The following is a 25,275-nucleotide window of genomic DNA, read 5'->3' on the forward strand; positions in this document are numbered from 1 at the left end:
TTAGCAGTAGCTGTAGTAGTAGTAGTAGTAGTAGTAATAATAAAAACAGCTGTAGTTCAATAACAATAATGATGAGCATGATTACAACGATGACGTGCATGAATGTGCATGAATGTGAAACTTGCGAACGGCCAAGAATAATAAAATAATTCAATTAAAATAATAATAATAATAATAATAATAATAATAATAATAATAATAATAAAAGAAACAAAAAACAGATTTCTCGAGCAGTTCTTATGTGTGTAACAAAACTTCAAAAAAGAAGCAATCAAAGGAACTTTTTTCTTTTCATTTCCAGAAGATTGGTTTTTGCTAGCAGCTAATAATAATAATAATAATAATAATAATAATAATAATAATAATAATAATAATAATAATAATAATAATAATAATACGAGCGAAGTTCTTCTAGTACACAAAACCTTCTAACAAAGAATAACATCCGCGAAATATGAACATATTTGCTCAGCCAGCCACGCCGCCGCTGATGGCAATAACAGCGGAAGCAAAAAGCAGAGGGGAAAAGTTGTTTAATATTCGTCGCATGGAATGAAAAATCCTAAAAAAGGATTCGGGGCTAATTCTATTGCAGCGTCAGCACGTTGCAAATGACCTTCCGGCGTGAAGCTGTGGTGTTGCAATCATCGAAAAACCGTGCTTGGCTCTCTGTGTATTTGTCAAAAAACAGCTGATCGGGTGGGTTGTCCGTGTCTTTTGTTTATAAAAGTTAAAAACATAGTTCAATATCAGAGTATAAAACAGATGAATTATATTTCATTTATTTTGTTTTATTTTCGCCATACTGTTTATAGGAACAGAATAATATGGGTGTCAAGTATTGGTCTTTCTTTAACTGAAATAAAACATATTTAATACTGACATTATTTACTTTTTAAAGAATCCAATTTTCGCTATTTTGGTATGTCAACTCTAGTAGCGCAACTATAGTGGTCAGAACACCATTTCTAAGGTCTAATTTATCTCGAATCTAGGGTGTACCATCCTCCTACCCACTACACAAATGTTCACCCACTTCTCTTTCCAATTTACGCCTTAAAGAAAAACATTCACCTCTCCTCTCCCCCCTCCACATCTCCAGCAGCTTTCCTCCCCTACTATCCCCCGCCCCCCTCGCCGTTCCCCTCCTCCAACATCTCGCCCTTACCCATCCCCCACTTCCTTCAGATGTTACGGTTGGCAGGGGCGTGACGCCGAGAGGAGTGTTATCTTTTCGGGTATCTTGGACCAGGATGTGTGCCCTGATGCTTGCTACTGTCACGCTTCTGATTCGTTCCTCTCTCTCTCTCTCTCTCTCTCTCTCTCTCTCTCTCTTCTCTCTCTCTTTCAAAGTCGTAATCCATCAGTGTTGGTTCACCTATCAGACTCCTGTCTTCCGCTTCCTTGATCACCTCCACAACCAATCTTAATCATTCTTTTTTACTTTTTAATTCTTTTCTCTCCCTGATTTTCGTGTGCTACCGTTTTTTCTAGTCTTATCACCCCCTCCCCACCTGTCTCTCTCTCTCTCTCTCTCTCTCTCTCTCCATTTTCATAGGTACAAATGAACATACGGATCTGGATAGCAAATTCTGAGCCCTTTTCATATCTACATCATAAACATATTCAAATAAAGGAGATGCTACTTCAATCATCATCATCATTAGCGCCGTCGTTATTTTGCCTATTATTATTATTATTATTATTATTTATTTTATTATTATTATTATTATTATTATTATTATTATTATTATTATTTATTTATTCATCTATTTATTTATTTATCTATTTATTTATATATTTATTTCTTTATTTATTTTCCACTACTTTCTCTCTCATGTACTGAGGGCGTATCAACCTCGAAGATCTCCACGGTTATCCTTCTTCGGTTTCTCTCCATCAGTGCCTTTCCCTCCCCTTTTTCCGTCATAGTTCGTAATGAATCATTCTCAGTAATTACCTCGCCCATACCCTCACATAAGTAGATACCCGCCCTCGGCTTCCTGTGGCAAAACGGGGCTGGAGACTTGGTAAAATTCGTAAAGAGCATCATACATATACGTAGAACAACCATAGATTGCCTTGAACTTTCTAACCAGACTTCCACAGAGCGGATTGCCCATGTGTGAAAAGCGAGGAATTTATCCCTGAAAAGGAAATAGTAGTTTAAGAAAAGTTGTGGTAACTGATAGCTAATATACAACCACAGATAGAGTCTAAATTATTCATTCATCAATTACGACTGCAGAATCTGAGGGTAGAGGGTACAAAGCAATAATAGTAAAAGGGCAAATGTTATGGTTAACCAACACTTCTTGGTGCCTTACGGGTAAGTGAATTTTACATGAGTTTCGTAGGCATGTAAAATTGTTGACACCATGTAATTCAACAGTGCTTCATGGCATCAAGTGAAGCTTCAGTTGCCTATTATGTTGCAGTGTGGGATCAATACCCTGCATGAATATAAAGAGTTGATGAAAGGTCTTTTGAAAGAGCTCGATAAATGGAAGCCTTACGCACGCTACCAGAGGTAGAGAAAGAAGCAGTCGACACACCATCGACTGAAGCACTGTCTGCTATCCTAGACTTTCACTAAGAACTTAAGGGCATGAGGCTGGCAGCCTCATCTCAAAAATCCATGTTTAAAAACTTGAAAACCGACATCACAAGAGACCTGAGAAACTAGAGTGAGTGAATATTAGAGTAATATTAGCGACAAAATACTTTCTTGCTATATATACATATATAGTCAAATCTTAGATCTTATGCACCAAAATCATACATAATACCTCATGTACATATATACAAATCTTACCAGATGTTGAGCGAGTGTGAGTAGGAAAACGAAGACATGCCACGTTCAGATTCGAGGAAACAGTAAAGTAGAGAGAGAGAGAGAGAGAGAGAGAGAGAGAGAGAGAGAGAGAGAGAGAGAGAGAGAGAGTGCTAAAACTACCCAAAGAACACATGAAATATCTTTGAAAAATACTTTGCTCGTCCCGAGTCAGTTTAGGCTGACAGCGACAGACAGGAACACGGTATGAGACTGATGAAGTGACAGCGCGGGCATGAGGGATAATTAGGAGTGAATTACCGAACGTGTATCTGTGTGTATGTTTCAGAGAGAGAGAAGAGAGAGAGAGAGAGAGAGAGAGAGTTATGTTAAACAGCTAAAACGATGAACTGTATCAGTAAGTATAATAATAGTAGTAAAAAAAATCTGATAACTCCAATTTTATCTCGTATTTTTATGAGATTTATTCGTACGGAAAAATTCATCCGGTTATTAAGAGAACTCTCAAAATTTTTTCTCTTGAAATATTCATAAAATCACTTTTTTTTTCAAAATAAACCTGAGCTTAACTTCTCCATGTTGTGGGAGGGAGCTGATGTAAGACAAGCGGTGCTTTGGAACTTTCGTTAGGTAGCAAATTTATAACTCTATCATGCTAATTATGGAAGAGATCCAATACGAAAGAGAATAAAAAATAACTGGAGTAATAACAAAATAAGTACAGATTCAGTGAGTACTTATTATATCAATAACAATATTAACAATATACCTTTCTCTAGTTGAAGCCCCTTTACCAAGAAGACCAAAATACAATTACAGCATCGTGCATCAAAAAAATAACCTTATCGATGATAAAAAAAAAATCTAATAAGTATACGTTAAGCCGGGAGAAAAAAAAAATGTCTAGTGGCAAGATGCATGAGGCATATCCTTCAAGAGATGCTTCAATCTGTCATCTCGCTCGCCGTGAGGTCATCTGCACTCGCATGAATCTCTCTTCATTAGTGTTCGGTAAAGAGATAATTAACTGAAATGGAAATGAGGAAAAGAAGATTATTACACTTGGCCTTCTTTACTCGCTCAGAAGAATCAACTTCGAATATGAGTGTTTATGGTTAGGTTACACTAAATGTTTTAATAATAATAATAATAATAATAATAATAATAATAATAATAATAATAATAATAACAGGCTTTGCGTATATCATGGAGCTCCCCACACATGCTCCAGAGCGAATCATAATAATACAACATTTACCTCCGGATAACGTTTTACAAAATTCTGCGGTATTTGCTCTCACAATTTCAATCAAATTGAGTCTACCTACTATTCTGGAATACTACGCAGGGAACTGGTACGAATGTAAGCGTAAATGAACCCAAGAGAACAGCAACCTGCAAACTGATTTTGGGGCATGATTATTGTTATACGATTACCATAATCATTATGATGACATAAAAATTAAATGACAAACCTTTTTACAAATTATTCGACTGATGGACAATTTAACAGTGAGGAGATTCCAGAGGCAGGTAAGGATTTGTGTGCCTGACATTTTTCCGATCTTAATTTCGCACATTAAAAATTTTACCTTATTTCTCTTTTATTATTATTATTATTATTATTATTATTATTATTATTATTATTATTATTATTATTATTATTATTATTGTTGTTGTTGTTGTTGTTGTTGTTTCGGGAAGAATTGCCCAAACATCACGATAAATGCCACGATATAAAATGACAACGTCCATTGTTCGAATTACTCCATATTATAGAAGAAGGGGACTAAAAAGCCGTTGAAATCTCTTATATTTATTGTATCTAGAGATCAAGTGAAATTTTACTTCGCATTATCCATCAAACGCTCGTGCCAAAACAAAATAACCAGAGTAACTTTACCTTACTTTACTTTACTTTACTTTACTTGACCGTGCTGTAACGGCGGAGGTGCTGTTGTCTCCAGAATTGAGACCACTCTTGGATGTGACGGGTCTATTATTTTTCCGGGAGGTGAATGTGGGTTGGAGATGCATAGCTTAATGCCTTCTAATAGCCTAAGCTTTGTCTCACTCGGCGGTTTCTTCTCTTCCTCTTCCTCTTCTTCCTCCTAATAATCATCCTCTCTCTCGGCCATTCTCATTTTCCTTGACTTCCACATCAGTCGCCCATAGGAATGAACTCTCCCTTTCTCCTTCGCCCCCTTTTCTCCCTTTCTTCCCCCTCCCCCTCTCTCCCACGCTTCTCCCTCCCCTTTTCTCCCACTCTTCCCCCCCCTCCCCCACGCCCTCCCAGATTTAATGAGATGATTGTTCTCGTAAATAAATTCGTTGTCAAGCACGGATCGGAAGGGCGAAATAATTGCCAATTTAACCCGCATCGCGATAGAGGCCCCATTGAGAACTTAATTGTTGATGTTTATGGCGAGATAAAATGCACTTTCAGTGCGGCCAATAAACAAGCGAAAGAACAACAAACTCGAAGTCCCCTCCTGCAATAAACCACCTCGACATCTTTCAAAGTACCAGTAATTGATCTTCTTCTTCGAAAGGAGACTTGATCTCGCGGGTGACATGTGGCATCTATCCCAGCATTACCAGCATCCGACCTAACGACTATATCGGGCGCGACAGACACACCGAATATCGTTGTTTTTTCTTTTTTATCCGGTTGTAAGAAGACTCTCATACAATCCATTGCTTAAACAAACCTTATAGTAGGTCGAGAGCATATTCAAGTCGCCGGGGTAAGAGCAGAAGATCGCATTCGAACGGTCTTAAAAGTGAGAGTTGAGTTCTCTCTCTCTCGGCCGCTGGCATCGCTGAACCCTCCCTCCCAGGCTTCGCTGTAGGTCTGACAACTCTCATTAGAGAAGCGACAAGAATTTGGACACCTCACCGCAGATACTAGTTCAGATAACCTCGGGGGCAGGGCTGGCAGGCCGTGGTGCCTCTTCTCACAGCTGTCGAGGGACACCACGGCAGAGGAGGCGCTGTTGCCACGTCCCATAATATTTGAAATTTGTTACGTATGTTCATCGAACCAACTCATGCGAAAGAAGTTGTTTCCGGAGAAACCGGCACCGAAGATTTTATCTTAAGGTTTCCAGTATTTCATAGTAAATTAGGACGGTTAAATAGCCACGAAACATACCTGTGACACGAGCAGAAGGGATTCCCTGTCTGTCCCTAACTGCTCGCACAGATTATTGCAAAGGAAACGCGAAGCCGTGCCACACCTCAAAAGAAAACAATTAGGAGACGGAGAATTCCTGCCCGCCTGCCTCCCTGTTCTCTCCCCTCTTCTCTTCTCTTCTCTCCTCTCCTCTCCCCCCCTACGTACCATCAAGCGTTCCAGCCGATTCTGAAAAAATCATGAGGAACAACCAAACTCCGCCATAACAAGGCAGTTCTCCTTAACAATCGAGTTACGTCTCAGGCCCCGACCATCAAACCCTTGTAAAAGATTAGCCTCGACCTCCGCGACCCAACACAGGTAGCAAAACATCCCTCCCTCGAAGCCCGGCCCTTGCAGCCGGACCCGGTTTTAAGAGTACGCCACCACCTGGAAAATCAATTTGAGCGTCATGATGACCGACAGGGAGCGATAGCGACGCCTTATCTCCTTTCTGTTCTAGATTAAGCTCGTTACCAGAGCCGAAGCACGAGCCAAGACGGCCCCTGTTCTCTTTAACCGGTACCTAATACCAGTTGACTCCGACGCTTCGGTTATCGCTGGCAGGAGCGTTAAAAATCACGCGGGCGCATATTTACCGTGTTTTACACACTACTGTTACACACATCTTGATAGTTCGTTAGCTCGGGGGGGGGGGGGTGGAAAGTGCGGGGGGGGGGGGGGGGGGGGGGGGGGGGGGGGGGGGGGGGGGGTGAAAGAAGGGGGGTGGGGGTGCATCGCCTCGGCAATTACCCTAAACGCGATACGGATCTAACGGACTTGACGAATTTAAACCCTATCGACGGAAAGACGAGCAAACACCAAAGGCATTTTCCTCTGGGCACGGCTGAAGACTGATTAAGATTCCCACCTCAGTCTCCTTTTTACACTTTAACCAAATTGCCATCCAATTAGCATGGTTTGTGAGCCTGCTTATGCGACAATGGGAACTTTCCTTCTTATTTCATTCCGTTAATGAATGCACGTTAGTCACTGTTTTTACGGAGTATTTCATTTTAGCAAATACAGAAGAAATTTTGTACAAAATTATGGGTAAACTACGTGCTTTTAAAATAAGGTATGTTAACTTTTTGTCGCTAAGTGAGGGCGTTCTGCTAGGAATCCATGATAGTTTTGACGAAGTATATTTGCATTTGTCACATTACGAAGTTACTCTTGAAAATTCAAAATTTTTCTTACATACTGCATTCAGTTTCTTGTAGTAATATACAATTGTATATATCAAATGTAAGATATATTAATAAAAAGTAAGTCAGGAAATCTACACAAAAATGGTCATCACACTAGAGGAATGGTACTTCTTTTTGGCATTTATGACCGTTACCTTAGCGACGTTTGGAAACATTATCTTCTACCGAAGAATATTTTTCTATAGAAATGCCGGGATAATTAGGCTCTCTCTCTCTCTCTCTCTCTCTCTCTCTCTCTCTCTCTCTCTCTCATCATTCCGGCCGTAGCTTCGGAAGTGTTTTAATTAATGACTTGCCTAAGACAGTTATCGGAAGGGTTACAGCCCCAGAAGCTTTATACTCTCAGTGTTTAGCGTCAAGATCTCCGGAGGTCCAATTTGCCACCAGTTAAAATAAAAAAAATATCTTTTTCTTCATCCTTACTCCGGTAGCCTCTTCCACCCCAACTCCCGCCCCCCAACCCTCACCCTATCAACAACCACCTACACCGTGCCTCTCCTACAGTCCACCATCCCCAACCGCCACCCCCCCCACCCCAACCTCCCTACCTTCTACCGAGCAACTTGTGAGTGACATTTAGTGGCTGTTTCGAGGTAGACCTTGGGTACCGGCAGTGGGCAAAGGGAGTGGTCCTCCCTCTACTGTAAGTCCACTTACGAGGAGGAGGAATGTTGGATGCGACATTCCCTTGCACACAAGAAAGGGATGGACGACGGGGGGAGGGGGGGGGGGGAAGGGGGGTGAAGCGGGGGAGGGGGGCCAGGATGGGAGCGAGTCAATTAAAAGAAAGAAAAATGTTATGGAGTTCAGAAGAGGAGAAAACTGTTAAGGAGATATTTAAAATACAAAGGGATGGGTTTACCTATTTCATCTCTAATATATATATTTAAATATATATATATATATATATTACTATATATATATAATATATATATAATATTATTATATTACATATATATATGTTTTATGTATATATAATATAATATATATAATATATATATATATATATTAATATACAATATATATAAAGGGATGGACGGCGCAGGGGTACTAGGGGCGATGGGGGAGGCTAGGATGGGAGAGAGTCAATTAAAAGAAAGAAAAAATGTTATGGAGTTCAGAAGAGGAGAAACTGGTAAGGAGATATTTAAAAGACAAAGGGGATGGGTTTACCTGTTCCATCACTAATATATATATATATATATATATATATATATATATATATATATATATATATATATATACGTACATACCCACATACACACATACATATATATCTATATTAAGAATAAAAACTGATAGATATTTTTTTTTTATCTCCTCCATGTAAAAACATGAGGAAAAAACAATAATGAATGAAATCCGAAATGATAAACTGGTGCATGAGCCAGGAGAAAACAATAATGAATGAAATCCGAAATGATAACTGGGATGCATTCACCCCCAAGGAAAACAGAAAACATATTTTCAGGATGATATGGAAATCGCGTCAAGACGAACAACTGTTGGTGAAACAACAGTCAGCAAATCCACGTTGCTGTGACCACGTCTGTGACAGACCATTCAAAACACGAAACGGAGTCGGTGGGCGGGTAACAGGGCGGAATTTAGAATAAAAGACGACTGAGCTTTCAGAGAAGGCTACGCGGATGTCGTAAAAATACCTTTGGGCGCTCACTTCTCTTTGCCCTCTTCAGTGGTTTTGAAGTTGATGCTGAATTGAGAATATTATGGCAGCAATTGCACTAATCAAAACTGAAATGATCAACAATAATAATCGTCAACAAAGGTGATGTTAAAAATGAACTCTCAACCCAGGCGAAATCGGTCACCTAAAGTGAATAATCTTTATTCAAAAAATGTAAATAATTAACATTTTGATAATGATAATAATAAAATATCTCAATCTAGCCGAACATCCAGTCGTTCAAAATAGCACTCAAAACCAACAAAAATAATAATAACAGTAAGAGTAATAACATTAACAGTAACAGTAGCAACAACAACAGCTAAACAATAATAATAATAATAATAATAATAATAATATAATATAATAATAAGTCACCCAGCGCCGACTCCCAAAGGGCCACTTCCGTCCTGCATCAGGTGAGGTTCCCGACGCCCTTCTTTACATGTGCGGGACTTTTGCGAGAGATCAGATTTCCACATTCATCATCCTAATTACCAACTTTTGCCATAAACTTGCGGCTTTACTGCACGAATGGCGTGGATGCATCTGCCCCTTGATTTATGGGCCGACGAATAAGACCCAGAATTCCCATGTTCGGTTTACTCTCGTTTCTCGAAAGAAGAACAACACAACCCACTGAGTCGCGCTGTTGGATTGTGACAGCAAGGGCATATATAAACACGCGGGCGCGCAACACATATACATATATACATAACATTTTCTAAATCACATCGGGATCGAACCCAGGTCCTTCCATTGAAAGACTTGGGTTCGATCCCAATGTGAGTCAGAAATTGATTTCGGTTCCACATGTCATTGTGTGTTGATTTCTTGTATGTATGTATGAATGTATGTATGCATGTATATATATATATATATATATATATATATATATATATATATATATATATATACATATATATATATATATATATATATATATATATATATATATATATATATATATATATATATATATATACATATATATATATATATGTGTGTGTATATCTATAGATATAATTATATAGTATAATATATAAGATATAATATATATATAGATAATATTATATATAGATACTAAATTGTTGTCTCATGAGAGAAATAAGTTAAGTTTCTGCTTATATTTTAGTTTCTTTCTACATACCTCATAATTATGTTATCAGTCTTAAAAAAAAATCCCAGTTACTTCAACTCTACGCGCAACTAATACATGTTCACTTCTCGTTGCGACTTATCTCTGGCCTTTTCTTGCAATCTTGTGGCTGCATCCGTCACTAAAACCCACCGGTGCTCATTCACCAAGAATTATTACGTCAGGCATCTACAACATCCTTTAAGATACACCTGCCTCCTTGTGCATTACCTGGTCCTACCTACCACTTCGGTCACATCCATACAAATCCTACCCACCTAAAGACACCCCTCCCCACCCCCCGCCCTCCTAAACACCCCGAATCCAGCCAGACTCCTGCAGTACCTAAGGACAGCCTGGCCAAACCCTACCCACACCCTTCCCCTCTTCATCCTATACCCAGGACCCCCTCATCTTAGTGGGTCCTGACTATACCCTATCCCACTTCTCTTCTCTTCCCCGAGTCCTACAATCCCCAGGGATGCCTAACCAGCTCTCCTCGTCCCATCCTTGACGTCCCTCGCCCCATCAGTGGTCACCTAGCACAACACATTCTAACGCTCCCGTCAAAAGTAAGGAGTGACTCTGTCATTAGGATGATGTATTGCTCAGGCCCTCTGGCTTCGGGAGCGACCTGCACTCCGAGGGAATAAAACGAACGAAGCTATTGGGTGGAGGTGGCAGCGTTTCCCTGAGAGAGAGAGAGAGAGAGAGAGAGAGAGAGAGAGAGAGAGAGAGAGAGCATTATATCTGTAAATGTGTGTTTTCGTGAAGTGACCCCATTCCTCTGAAATATGTTAATACAATAATAACAATGGTATATAACTGACCTCAGCTCAGGGCCGGATGCAAGTACAGTCAAAGATAACAACGGCGACAAAGACACCTTCCCGAGATCAGGCTGGGTGAGAAGGAAGGTCCGTTAGATATTTTAAGCGCGATAGTTTCGCCGATTAAGAGGGACAGAGCCAACACAAAATCAGTGCAGGTGGTCAGGAGCACGTATCGGCGACAATGACCTCTTATTGTATTGAACAAGAATTAAGAGAACGAGAAAAAATAAATCTTATGCAAAGAATAATGTCTGTACTTAGCATGCCACGGCATTAAGTTCGGTGCGTAATAACGGGGTATTGTAGCCGGATCTTCATTCTCCGGGATATGAACAGGTTAACTTATTCTTTACGAGAATCCCACGTCGGCCGTTTGACGTTGTACAGGTAGGTATGTTATCTCCTGTCCTGTTGCTTCAACTCGAAAATACCGACAGCCTTATTATGCAAACATTCTGAGCTTAGTTTTCGTGTCCTGAAAACTTCAGTTCACCTTGAAAAGTCAGTCACGAAGATGGAATGATACCTTCGTTTCAATGACTCCTTTCCGTCAGGACAATTAATTAATTGATTAATTAATTAACTAATAATAAAAACAGACTTTTTACAACATTTTCGTTTATTTCATTAGTGGACTTTTGATTGCTGTGCCACGATAGAGAGGTAGCACAGCAGTCAAAACTCCACTAATGAATAATAATAATAATAATAATAATAATAATAATAATAATAATAATAATAATAATAATAATAATAATAATAATATTAATAATAAATTATATTCAGAAATATACAAGGAGATTAAAGGGTCCTGACAAATCGATTACGTAACATTTATCCTCGGTAGGGTATTAGCATCTCAATAGAGAAAGGCGAAAAAAGATTATCGGCAGTTTTCCACTGTAAAAAAAAAAAAAAACACAAACTTAGAAAAGTCTCGTGATAACTGGCGCACAATTGAACAGGGATGCACAGCTACAAACATGGCTGGAATAAATGGTGAATTTACTCTTAAAAAAAAACCCTATCAGGAAGTATCACAAATTTCAAGTCGTTCCAATTTAAGAATGACCCCATTTCGGACCAACATCCAGGTTGAGTGCGACGACCCGTTTGGACTGGCACATCGCAATAAACAGACCAGTTTCAACAACCGACGACCCCTGTTCCTCGTGAAATTGCTACAATTTTCCTGTACATTATCTCGAAGAAAAAGGTGTAGATTCGCCGAAATATGTCAAAATAACGAAAATATCATTTTATATCTTACCACCCTTTCTACAGATCAAGTTAAAACCTTTCATCTTCATATTCATTACATTTGCTATCACTCCATTATAAGCTACGACTGGAAACTGTTTACAAACTAACGGGAACTTTAATAATAGGTTGCATTAGAATAAGTTTACCTCGTCTCGGAACGCAAACGCAAACTTGCTCCTACGGAACTCCCTGTCCACAACAGCTACTATCATCCTGAGGAGCTTCGTACCAAAATAGAAATATAAGGAACAATATAAGAGCCGTTTGTTTCATCCGGCATATTCTGAACTGTAAAAATTAAGCTATAATTTTAAAGGTATATATTCTTTGTTTATCAGTTTATCTTGATTTTTTTCCATTCCTCGTTTACAACATTTATCTTTTTATTCCACGTAGGCATTCTGTTCCGCTATAATTTCGCACCGAGTTTATGGTCTTTCCGACCTATTGCATATGAAAAAATGATTCGATATACGTGTATATATATCACACACACATTTACCATATATATATATCACGGTTAGCTTATCAGTAGAGAACTTGAGTTTTTTATGAAGGTTCTCAGACTTTCCTCAGAAGACTTATCAATGGTATTCACGATGACTGTTATCTTTTATATATATATATATAAAGATAACAGTCATATATATGTATATATATTATATATACATACATATATATATATATATATATATATACATATATATATATATATATATATATATATATATATATAAATGATAAGTCATATATGTATATATATATATACTCCATACATATATAAATTATATAATACATAATATATAGACAGATATATAAATATATAATTAATATTTTATATATAGATTATATATATAATATCATAATATTATAATATATAATATAAGATAACAGTCATCGTGAATACCATTGATAAATCCTCTGAGGAAAGTCTGAGAACCTTCGTTTTTAAAAACTCAAGTTCTCTACTGATGCTAAGTCAAGAAGTTTCTTTACTCTCCCTTTCTATAGGAGGTCGATGAGAAGGTAATTAAATGGGAGCCGTTGGAGACGGCATAAACCTTCGCTCATCGACTGAACTGAGCTGACTTCATCCTTTTATGCAAGATTTTAGTCCTCGTTTTTTCATTAATTTCTAAGATGATTCTGACAAAGTGGTAGGCGTTGCAGTGTCATCTTTCAACCATTTGTGGGGTGTTAAGTACGAGTATTAAGCTCACTGAAAGACTCCCCGGGAAGACGCTAACCGCTGAAGTCCATCATTGGCACGGACGCCAGATTGAGGAGGAGGAGGAGGAGGAGGAGGAGGAGGAGGAGGAGGAGGGGAGTAGTGATGAAAGCCTTTGAACAGAGGAATAAACAGTCTACAAGGTTCTTGAAGTCCGAAACATTGAAAGGGCAATTGGAAGTCGAGTTGATGACACGGCCCTCGAGCTGTTCACCAAGGAATATAAAAAAAAAAGGAGGCTCTGAACTCTCTATCATTCCGATCCTCTGTAAAATAACATTCCCTTTATTCTCTTTTAGATTATAAGTTCCGTTTCTTTACCCTTTCATTAACATACATTAAATGGATTACTTGAGTAAGATGGCATCCCAACAACTAGTAAAGTCAATTGAAGTATTGGTGTGTGTGTGTGTGTGTGTGTGTGTTTTACAAGAGCCGATTGATATATATCGTCGCAAGTTGTCTGAGCAGAGCTGTAAAGAAGTGGCCTTCCGTCAGGGAGGTACCCGAGCGGGTAAACAAACAAATGAGAAACATCACTCATTCACTTAATGTGGCTTGTTCTTTATGTGCTATTTCTCTCCTTTTTTTTTTTTTTTTTTTTTTTTTTTTGTTCGCCCCACCTGTAGCAGGTAAACAAACGACTTCCGAGTTTCCTTCATTCGCGCCATTTATGTAACGATTGTCTCTTGCCACTCGACTCTCCAACCCAAGACATACATGGGTGGGGGTTAAGTCAACAGAATTTCTTGTGTAAACAGTTAGTAAACGACTAGTACTGGCGAAGGGGCAAGAGCTAATGTGGTTAATTATGCCGCACGAACTGTCTTCTTCTCTTGGCTGCTTTGACAAAGTGCTGCTTTTTATTCCTCCCCCTTTTCTTTCCTTTTTTGTTCTCCTTTTCTTCTTTAAGACGTCTTACCTCCTCCTCCTCCTCCTCCTCCTCCTCTTCCTTCCATCGTTCGTTAATCCCCTCCTCATTTCTCACTTTCCTTGTCGCTGACTTTTCTTGGTGGAGTTCAGCCCCTCGCGTCTTTTTTTATGAACTTGCCCTCTTCCTCTTTTGATTATCATTATCATCATTCACTATGGCGAAACCCTCATCTTCTTCTTATTCTTTCTTCTTCTTCTTCTTCTTCTTCTTCTTATTATTATTATTAGTTATTATTATTATTATTATTATTACTGAACTAAGGCACCTCTGTAAGAGGCTAAATTATTGACAATTAAAAGCCACAGTAGGGTTAAGAATATGTATATATATATATATATATATATATGGTTGGGTTGGTTGGTTTGTCACTCCAGTAATAATAATAATAAATAATGATGATAATAATAATAATAACAATTAAAAGCCGCAGTAGTGTTGGTAATATATCTTTTGTACAAGGTTAAAAACCTAGTACATATATATATATATATATATATATATATATATATATATATATATATATATTATATATTGTACTAGGTTTTTAACCTTGTACAAAAAGATATATTCCAACACTACTGCGGCTTTTAATTGTTATTATTATTATTATCATCATTATTTATTATTATTATTACTGGAGTGACAAACCAACCAACCCACCATAAACACACTCTTTAGGCAGCGCAAACTTGGTTACTGAAAGCTTTACAGAAATGGTTGAATTGCTTCGTTAATTCTTACAAATGTTCTTTCGCATATCTAAATCTCCCTCTCTCTCCCGCAGTCACATACGTACATGCACACTAGCTGAATATCGTTCTCCATTCCTTTTCTTATACAAGCCTTAATCAATAAAACTCCTCTCTCGTCCTCTCTCTCTCTTTCCCTCTTCTCTCTCTCTCTTCTTCACGGTACATATATACGAAACCAATTATCTTCTTTGTTCCTGCTTCTCCTAGTAATATCAAGACCCCCCGCCCCCTCTCTCTCTCCTTCTCCTCTTCTCTCTCTCTCACGGTTACATGTATACGAAGCAAATTATTTTCTTTTGTGCTTCCTTCTTCTCGTACATGCATATCAAAACTCTCTCTCTCTCTCTCTCTCTCTCTCTCTCTCTCTCTCTCTCTCTCTCTGTTGCGGCATCCTCCTCCTCCTCCTCCTTGCGGCCACCTCCTCCTCCTCCTCCTCCTCCTCCTCCTCCTCCTCCCTTAAACGCGTGTGTGAGTCAAAAGCGGTCACGGTTCCGCCAGCGACGGCGGCAAGGAATGCCTGTGATCGTGTCAGAACCAACATAAAATGGTTTTAACGAGCGAATTTTAAGACTGTTTGTGCGTGCGTCCCTCGTCGTTTGTGCATTCTTACGTCCTGTCGTTGTTTGTGCGTAAGCGAAGGACGTGATCACTTCCCCATTCATGTGCACTGCATGTCGGTGATGCCAGTTGGATTTGTCACATTGGCAGTCCAGTTATTATATGTGTACATGCATACACATGCAAGCACGAATAACTTCACGGATGCAGGCAAGCGCCATATGCATACAGACGCGCCTATGTATATGTATACAAAATGAGCCAACTAATTCATATCGCATGCATTAGACGAAGCGGTTATAACTTTCCTAGCTTGGATGGTACAAATTGGTACATATGAAATAAGAGCAAGGCGATTTGCAAACATCTAACATATCAAAGATATCAAATACGAGTAACATATTCGCAGGATAAAAATGAAAGACCTTCAGGCCGAGAAGAATACTTATCTTTTCAACTTGGAGTGAACAACGACACAGTTGAATGTGACGGAATGAGAGCAGTCCAACTCCATTCTAAATTCCTAAGAACAGGAAAGCTCACTTTTCCTTTCTCGAGCGTTCAAATGCGGAGGTTCCTTTGCTGCAAATCTTGCGTTTCACTTTGCAGATCACCATTACCCACATTCATGGAAAGCCAAGGCATTAAGCGGGGCCGTTTCGTCGCTCACAAATGGTCAGGTTGTGAACATGCAAATTCTTGGGCGCTTAAGTACAGTCAAGTCGCATAAACAGGTATGCCAACAGTAAGGTTCGAATTCCAAGGATGCTCTTTGCGTGACGTGATGGACAATAGAGTGTTGGCAACAACAAACAACAACAACAATAATAATAATAATATAATAATAATAATAATAATAATAATAATAATAATAATAATAATAATAATAATAATAATAATAATAACATCAGATTTAAAGCGTTGTAGAAATACAGATCTGATCACTTCAGATCTTTAAATCAGACCCGGATATAAGTTTTCAGGAGTGCTCTCTCTCTCTCTCTCTCTCTCTCTCTCTCTCTCTCTCTCTCTCTCTCCCTTTTCCATGTCTACCAACACACATATTAAAACCTGAAACCTCTGCCCTTCAATTTCACAGCAATCCTCGGATGTTCTGTATCTCGACCAACTCTGTGTCATAACCAAGCCCAGATTGCTCGTAAATCATTATTTGCCATCACGTCCTCTAATATATGGAACTGTCTGCCTTACTGTACATCGACTATTACGAATCAACACGTGCGTGTATTCAAGCAAGACTCAAACAAGTTCCTGGATGTCCTACCGGGTGATGATCCAAGATGATATGCCACTGGTCACTTCAGCGACCCTAAGCAGGGGCTAAATTCTTTCTAGATCTGGCACCATGTATCTATTTCAGAAGGCAGACCCAACCCTACTGCTTTCAGTAACTGAAATTAGTTGTCTCTAAGTTCAAATGTGGTAGAGCCTCGAAGCGATAATACTCACTGCTTGGGGTAGATCCTATCATCAGGTAATTGTATGATAATCTCTCTCTCTCTCTCTCTCTTTGTGCGTGAAAATACCCAAAATTAGTAGATTTTTTCCAAGGCTTCATACATAAGTAATTTTTAGTAACTTAAGTTGTCTACCACAAGCAGCTACCCTGAGGGACAGAAAAACACATCCAGTAATACACACTTGGAAAAAAAAATCCATCGAAGGTGAATAAAATCAATTTAAGCAGAGAAAACCAAACCTGGATCAAAACCAACTCGTCAGAAAAACACCAGCTTTGAAAACAATACCAAGTCAGGAAACGAGCGAGTAGGAGTTGGTGTGAGGAGGCCCCTGGCACGCACACACACACAAACGCAATCGCCAAGGGTCTTCAGGTCTTGCACCAATTCACCTTCGGCCGCAGGTGTTAGTCGGGTCCAGTGACTGACACTGCATTGTTCTGGTCGGTCATTAGCATTCTGGGCGACTTGTCTTGAGGGATTTACAACTTGCTGATATTTTACAGAGCTTCTATTGGCCTTGTGTCAAGGGGTAAGCCCGCCCCCCTACCAACCCCTAATTAACCCCAACCAGCGATCATAGTCGCAGAAAGGGTTACTTAAACTTAAACTTCTTTAGATCCGGCCTGTTCTCGCCTTCTTGCTGCAATGACGCCAGATGATATAATGATACTAATAACACAGCTCATGGCCACAACACTTTAATGTTTAGGTACAATGGAGACAAAATTCAGTAACAATATTTCGTAGTGTGCCTCCCGGAGCACACAGGCCCTTGCATGGACTAAATTTAACATATAATACAGATCCTACAACCAAACAATGAATTACATAAAATCAAAAATGTTTCTGTAAGAAAACAGTCACAGGTTCACCTTAAAAGCACTAATTCTCCATTGAAATAGATTGAACATCTGATCTTTTGCCCTCTATGTCCAGATATGAAACTAATTTCAATGCGTTGTTTTCCACTCTTACTCCTTTTTCTTGCCTTCGAGATGGGGCCCATAAAGGCATTGTGTTACCTCTCCTATCAGCCTCTACAATACATGATTGAATAAATACCAATGAAAAACACTCCTTTCAAGGTGCACGGAGAGGTAACGGCCCCTTCTACAGCAGATATCAAATATGAATAATTTTCTTAATAAATTTGTTTTTGTTCCTCTTTTTCTACTAGAACATATTATACGGATGATTCTTGGATTATACCAACAATTTTGCAGCAACGATGAAAACAGCAATAAACTAATCAGCGTACTATTATCATTATATTACAAGAGTGATGGCACGCTACACTGCGGTGGAACCTGGCGCTGCCCGTCATGTCTCCCCTACCCTCCCGATCTCCCTCCTACCCCGCCCTACCAGAGGTGGACAAACAGGTTTGCAGAAGGAGGGTGATGTGTTATGTCTCCCCTACCCTCCCGATCCCGTACCTAGCCCAAGAAAGATTCACTCGGATTTTATTATTAGAAATAGATTATTATGACTACTACAAAGACCTTAGGAAAGCCCTTAGTTATTAACACCAATAAAAACAGATTTCTGCAAGAATGCATCGTTCCCATAATCAGTGATACTTCAGACTACTTTTATTGTAGGCGAAGAGCTGAAGCTTATACTACCATAAGTGATGGTATTATAATAGAGAGGCAGATGACAGTCAATAGGTAGTAAATTTCGCCTTCATATTTGCTGGACGACGACATCTTAAGTCTGCGTACTTAACAGATAAGCCGCTGGCGGGATTACTCATAGATTATCGTCCCGACCCTGAGGACGTTGCGTACCGCCAAGAAGCTAAAGACAAGGGTATCTTTATTCCGGGTACTTTATATAGGCCAGGAACACGGAGAACGTTTCCAGGCTGCCAGATTGTGGTGGCGGTGGAAGTTACACAGAGAAATCTAAATAAATAAATAAATAAATGTTTGGATATATATTTATTATAAATAATATACACATTGCGGTTATTAGTTATTATGAAAAGTAATTTCATTATCAAAAGGTTTGGTTATTTATTGTTTCACAGGGTTACCATTATCACATAACTCTCCGCCATTCTTCCATTCCAGTTTGCCAAAATACATAAGCGCGAGCCATTTTAGTGTATACATAATTTCTCTCTACGCCCTGCGGGCAACCCCCGCCACCCGCCCCCCCTTCTCTCTCTCTCTCTCTCTCTCTCTCTCTCTCTCTCCGGACACCACCCTTCTTGCTCTTCCGACTCATGTCCACTGCAGGTATTAGACTTTCGGAAAGACATCACAAGAAAAAGTTTGGGAGAAAAAAAAAAAAAGGCGGAGAGAAGGTCGGAGTGTGACATGCAAGTTGTCTGTTCGTCTGCGGCCGCACGCTTGACCAATTTGGCTTCCGTTCGGCTCAAGAAATGTGGTGGAATTCCGCTCGAAGTCTCCGGATGTCGAAGTGTAAACGATTCTTTTTCCGTGTCAGTTTAGGTCGGAAAGGGAAGCGAGGGGAGGAACACAAAGAGAGAGAGAGAGAGAGAGAGAGAGAGAGAGAGAGAGAGAGAGAGAGAGCAAGGAAATAGAAGAAAGGGCGGTGGAAAGATTGGAGTGAAGGCGTTTCGGAGAGGTGCTTTTGGCAGGAGAAAATAGTTGTTCGTCCCATTTCCTACCATTTTTGAATGAAAGGTGTAAAGCTACAAACTGGTGATGCGCAAGGTATGGTCATCGACGTTCCTTAAATGGTAAATGTTACGACAATCACTGACACCATATAAATCAACTGACGTAGTCTTATGAGATAACTTCAATTTTCTGTATGCTTGAATAACTGGTCGCTAAGAATCCCAGTTTAATGAAGTATTTCATTCTTGGTTATAACGAATAAAAAAAGGATTAGCAAGTAATAAAAAAAAACAATAAAATCCACAATACATTAAGGATCTAAGTAACGAGAAAACTCGAAAGCATGTCAAACTAAGAATACAAAGACACGTGAATTACATTGCAACGACACCTTTACAAAATGTTGGAAAAAAAAGAGACGAAAATCAAAGGCCAATAAAGTTCTTCCAAGGACCCAGGTAATCAGGAAGGGCATGTCTGATCTCCTTAAGTCCTAAAACCAACAAGGTAAACGATTCTCTACCGAAAAAAGCTCCCCTAAAAAAAGACCCAATGAGGAAATTCCCCTTTTTTTCCCCTTTCTTTTTTCTTCGGGGAATGATATGACAGCGTGTTTCTTACTCAGTTACAAGGAAATCATTCCTTTTTTTTGTTCTTTTTTTTCTTCGGTGTTCCGGTCGAAGGAGCCATTTGTATACATCAGTTTCCCGGCAAGTGGCAAGCTTTGATACGCTGGTGTTCGTCTCCATGTAAAGCAGAGGAAATGGGATTTTTCATGCTGCATCTCAAGAGAGAGAGAGAGAGAGAGAGAGAGAGAGAGAGAGAGAGAGAGAGAGAGAGAGCAACTGGAAATGTCTTACTCTTCTGGAATGGACAGATGTCGGGAGGCAAACAAAAGCAATTAAATTTTCTCAGGAGGGGAACTCTGATCTGTTTTCTTAGGGAGAGTAAAATCATATTCCACTAAATCGCGAAACAAAAGTATACGCAGATGAACATACTTTGGCTTCCATAACCAATTCCACGTTACGATTTTAAATTCGGACTGTTCAAATTCATAAGAAATTTAAGTAATCAATCATTCCATTTCTTTCTTTCCAGGAGAATGTTCCCTACTGTGCGAGCCTCCTTCACTGGACTTAAATCCGAGCAGAGATACGCAGTCTTGTTGGACATCGTCCCCGTAGACAACAAACGTTACAGGTAAATATGTTATTCGTGTCTTGGTACATGCCATATTCTTAATGTCTACTGCCAAATAGTCTATCAACCTGCCATGCAAACTTCCACAATTACAATGCCCATGTAGCAAAAACCGGAACAATAAAAAAAATAATTATTTTCTTTAATATAAGTTTGATCTAAAATACAAAACCTTGGTAAACATCCCAAAAAAATTTTTTTTTAATGATCAACCAACATTTTATCGATTAACAAAAAAAAAAACCGTGATAAGCGAACACAAGTCGTGTCGTAAAGCTCGACTAATATTGCGGGAACAAAAAGAAAAAACAATAATAATAATAAAAGAAACACCTTGATAAACGAACAAGACCCGTGTTACAAACCCGCCCCTTAAATTAATGACAAGCGAACTGAAATCCTCACCAGACGCCCAACGAATGTTTTCGTGAATTGAAATGTCAGTATGTCAGAATACACGAGTATCATTTCAAAGCAGATGTCTGATGGATCAGAGGATATCAAAACCGGCAATCATTTAATATTAGCACTGTTGCCATTGTCTCTCGCAGTGTTGCCAAAGTGTCTCCTCTCACAAAACCACATTTTCCTCCTCAGTGGCGGCTGTTGTTGGTTGCTGTAAAATACTGTGAAATACATTTCGAATTAATGTTAAGGGATAACAAAATAGACTATTATTATTATTGTTATTATTATTAATACTTTGACATACATTTCGAAATAATGTTAGGGCATGATAAAATAAATTATTATTATTATTATTATTATTATTATTATTATTATTATTATTATTATTATTATTATTATTATTATTATTATTATTATTATTATTAAGTAACAGATTAGTCTTCCAGGATTGAAAAATAAATAAATCGGCAATACTATTATATATACAAATTTATTGCTACCTTAACTATTGCTTTTTTTATATATTAGTATCATTATTATAATGAAATTATTGTTGAAGAAACAAATCCACAGTTATGTATGGGTACATAACTATGGATTTGTTTCTCCATTTCAAGGCTCATGCTACCTAGAGTAGCTGTTAATAATATTATTATTATTACCCGACACAGATACGCTTACCACCGATCGTCGTGGCTAGTGGCCGGAAAAGCAGACCCACCTCCGCCATACCGGCTGTATCCGCATCCGGACTCTCCCTACACCGGCGACCAACTCAAGAAACAGATCGTCTCGTTCGAGAAAGTCAAACTTACCAACAACGAGATGGACAAACACGGACATGTAAGAGAAAGACTTTCTTTTTCTTGAACACCATATTCTTTGGAAGCTTGACTTTAAAGTCAATGGCCCCCAATGGGCTTGTTCCATACGAATAGGTAGTACCACCTTTTGAATAATAATCATCATTTTTGGCTTGTTCATATACTGCTGTAGTTTTTATTAATGCTGAATTGGTTCTTCTTCGAGCAAGATTCTTGAATGTACTTATAAGTTTTACTGAATTTGAACATCAGAAACGGCAGGCCACGAGTTCTTGAAGAAAATAACAGCATAACGTAATTATAGAAATACGCATTTTCGATATATATTTATACAATTTCACTAAATAGAAATACTAGACTTGTTGTGAAAGAACACTCGGATACAAAAGTTTCCTATGAAAATGGTGAAAGACATTAAATTTCTCATTTCGTGTTGAGCAACATTTTTCTGTTAAATATCAACGATTAATCTAGAGTCTAGAGTCTAGAGTCTAGAGTCTAGACCAACACGTGCGAAACCGCTGAGCTCTGAATTCTCGCTTATAGCTCCTATGAGGCAATGATTAGTTCTCAGAAATGCAGAATGGCAGCTTTTGTTTATGTCAATAGTGTGTTCGGTACAGAGTGACATTTTTCACGACAGTGAGCTCACGATGCAAATTACAGACAGACCAAGGGAATAAAAGACTCCATAAATTCCCATCAAAGAACAGCACACGCATATGATTTACACGAACTGCTGCAATTTTTGCAATGTGTGACATTACGACGAGCAACGTCGATCTCTGTTGCTTCGACTCTGTTAGGAGAATGAGAGAAAATACTTGATTGATGGTTCAAAATGGACTAATATTCATATATGGGGATCCTGGAACGAAGCAAAAATGTCTTTACCATTCAAAACAAATTTACGTATAATAAAATACCCGTAGTGGGGAAAAGATGAACATAAGGAAAACAGGGACCGAAAGAAAGAATACCAACGGATGAAACAAATTTCGAAGTTGGAAGTCCACAGGCTTACCCCTCACACAACCCCCACCCCCTAGACCCCATTTTTTCTACGTCCGTGCTCCGGCAACTTAAAGCGATAACAAGGATGTAAAATGACACCAAGAAGAAATTCTTAAAGAGATCTTACAATGTTTTTGAGTGATTGACATGGGACGCCTAGTCGATCAGTGTGCCCAGTCACTAAGTATATTCTGTTTCTCAAGTATCCTAATAGCATTCTTTTCCTTTTAAATTGATTTCAGTATCAACTTACGGTTATTCATTTTGCTGGCCCTCTCCCTCCTAAAGAAAATAGAATCATATATGTAATATATATAATATATATATATATATATATATATATATATACATATATATATATATATATATATATATATATATATATATTATATATATATATATATGTGTGTGTGTGTGTGTGTGTGTGTGTGTGTGTGTGTGTGTGTGTGTGTGTGTGTGTGTGTGTATGCATGAATGTATATGTAGAATCTACTGGTCATTTTTACCAAATATATATGAAATTGTAATAGCCACAATGACCTCTTAACTTCTCAAATTTCATATGTATGAATGTATGTATGAATTCTAAAGATCGTTAGTTGATTCTCATATTGTATAGAGAGAGAGAGAGAGATAGAGAGAGAGAGAGACTGACACCCGTGCCTGGCTCCCACTTCAGTCAGAACCTTCACCTCTCCTCAGAGCGCATAGCAGGAGAGGAACCAACCCTCTGTCGCGAATCATATGCGGAAAATTGGGGCCATATTCACCTCCGGAATTAGAATGGTGAAGAATGTCGCTATATTAACCGTAGGGTAAAATATTCCCGGCGTTCTCATCGTTTCAAAGGAAAGCAGCTTTTAGAGGATTTGAGAAAATAACAAAATTAACCAATGAAAGATGGTTCGGTTAAAGGTCGGGTAAATTGTATATCTGTGTGTAAGTAGCGATAAGGGTACCCAAAAGTGTGAGGAAACACACACACACACACACATACTTATATATATATATATATATATATATATATATATATATATATATATATATATATATATATATCTACATAGGTAAAGTCTACTTTCTATCAACAAATTACGCTCATCGTATTACTCAGAATTATTCAAACAATATATCAGAAAGCACATAACATTACAGCTAATGGTTTAAGGACATTTTTCAACCGCAAACACGTGGCACTAAAAAAGTGTGAGATCCAAATAAGCAGGCAACAATACTCGATGACAGCGTACTAACTGGGATTCGATTGGCAAATGAAAATTAACTATTCAAGCTTAGCAAATCTGAATGGCTGAGTTAAGTTTAGTATCAGCAAACGTTATTGAATATGAGTGTGGAGACTAAGGGAAAATGCAGATATATCTTGATACGTGATGTGAAGGCAGTTTTGAATAAAATAAAATTACTCTGTTTTACATAAACAAATGAAATTGAATAAGAGCTGGCACATAATGTGCAAAGACGATAGGTGTAAATAGATAGACAGACAGACGTTTATTGACCACAACATATACTTACAGTTATTAAGATTACACGTTCCTGAATATGGTCCAACAAAAAAATGAACAAATAGATCTTCAGAATAAAAAAAATCTAAACCAGAACGCTTGCAACTATATTACATAATATTTTCAGCATTTTAATTTTTACAAATAAAACTTTAAATGCAGGTAAATAAACGAAAACCATATAACCATTTAAGCAGGGCCTTAACTACTATTACTACTAGAACTACTTTCTCCTGCAAAAATATAAACTGAAATATGCTCTAGCAAGAAAAAGATTAACCCAGTTGCTGGTCGTACACTACTACGAAGAATGCTGACAATAAAAAAACCTTTTTAAGGCCACAAAAGGTGGAAAGTGCTACTTCACTCGTGCCAAACGAAACCAACCTCCTCTGCAACCGCCTTTCTGTATCCTGCCTCAACAACTGGAGTCATCCACATCACCTTTAGTTCTGATTGGACCTCCCTCCCAGACGTATCCTGTTCTGGTGGTATTCAATCATGGGCATCCCGGAAGGACGTGTCTCCTTCGTCTCAACTGGTGGTTAACTTTCCTTTGATTTTATTCTCTTGCCAAGAGCCAGAAGTCCTTTTGATACGGCCATTATAAACCAAAGAAACGGTATCAGAGTATGATATCCTTTGAAAGGAC

The 25,275-nt window shown here is 38.4% G+C and overlaps 1 protein-coding gene across 1 annotated transcript in view; it reads left to right on the top strand.

The window, feature by feature from the left end:
- LOC135225725 (T-box transcription factor TBX20-like) overlaps nucleotides 1-25,275 on the top strand; it is a 152,306-nt gene that overhangs the window by 89,909 nt on the left and 37,122 nt on the right. The window contains exons 3-4 of the mRNA XM_064265103.1: nucleotides 20,750-20,851; nucleotides 21,931-22,102. Coding sequence (XP_064121173.1) covers nucleotides 20,750-20,851; nucleotides 21,931-22,102 — 274 coding nt within the window. The remainder of the gene's footprint in view (nucleotides 1-20,749; nucleotides 20,852-21,930; nucleotides 22,103-25,275) is intronic.

This window comes from Macrobrachium nipponense, chromosome 13 (assembly GCF_015104395.2).
Source record: "Macrobrachium nipponense isolate FS-2020 chromosome 13, ASM1510439v2, whole genome shotgun sequence".
In the NCBI taxonomy this organism is placed as follows: domain Eukaryota; kingdom Metazoa; phylum Arthropoda; class Malacostraca; order Decapoda; family Palaemonidae; genus Macrobrachium; species Macrobrachium nipponense.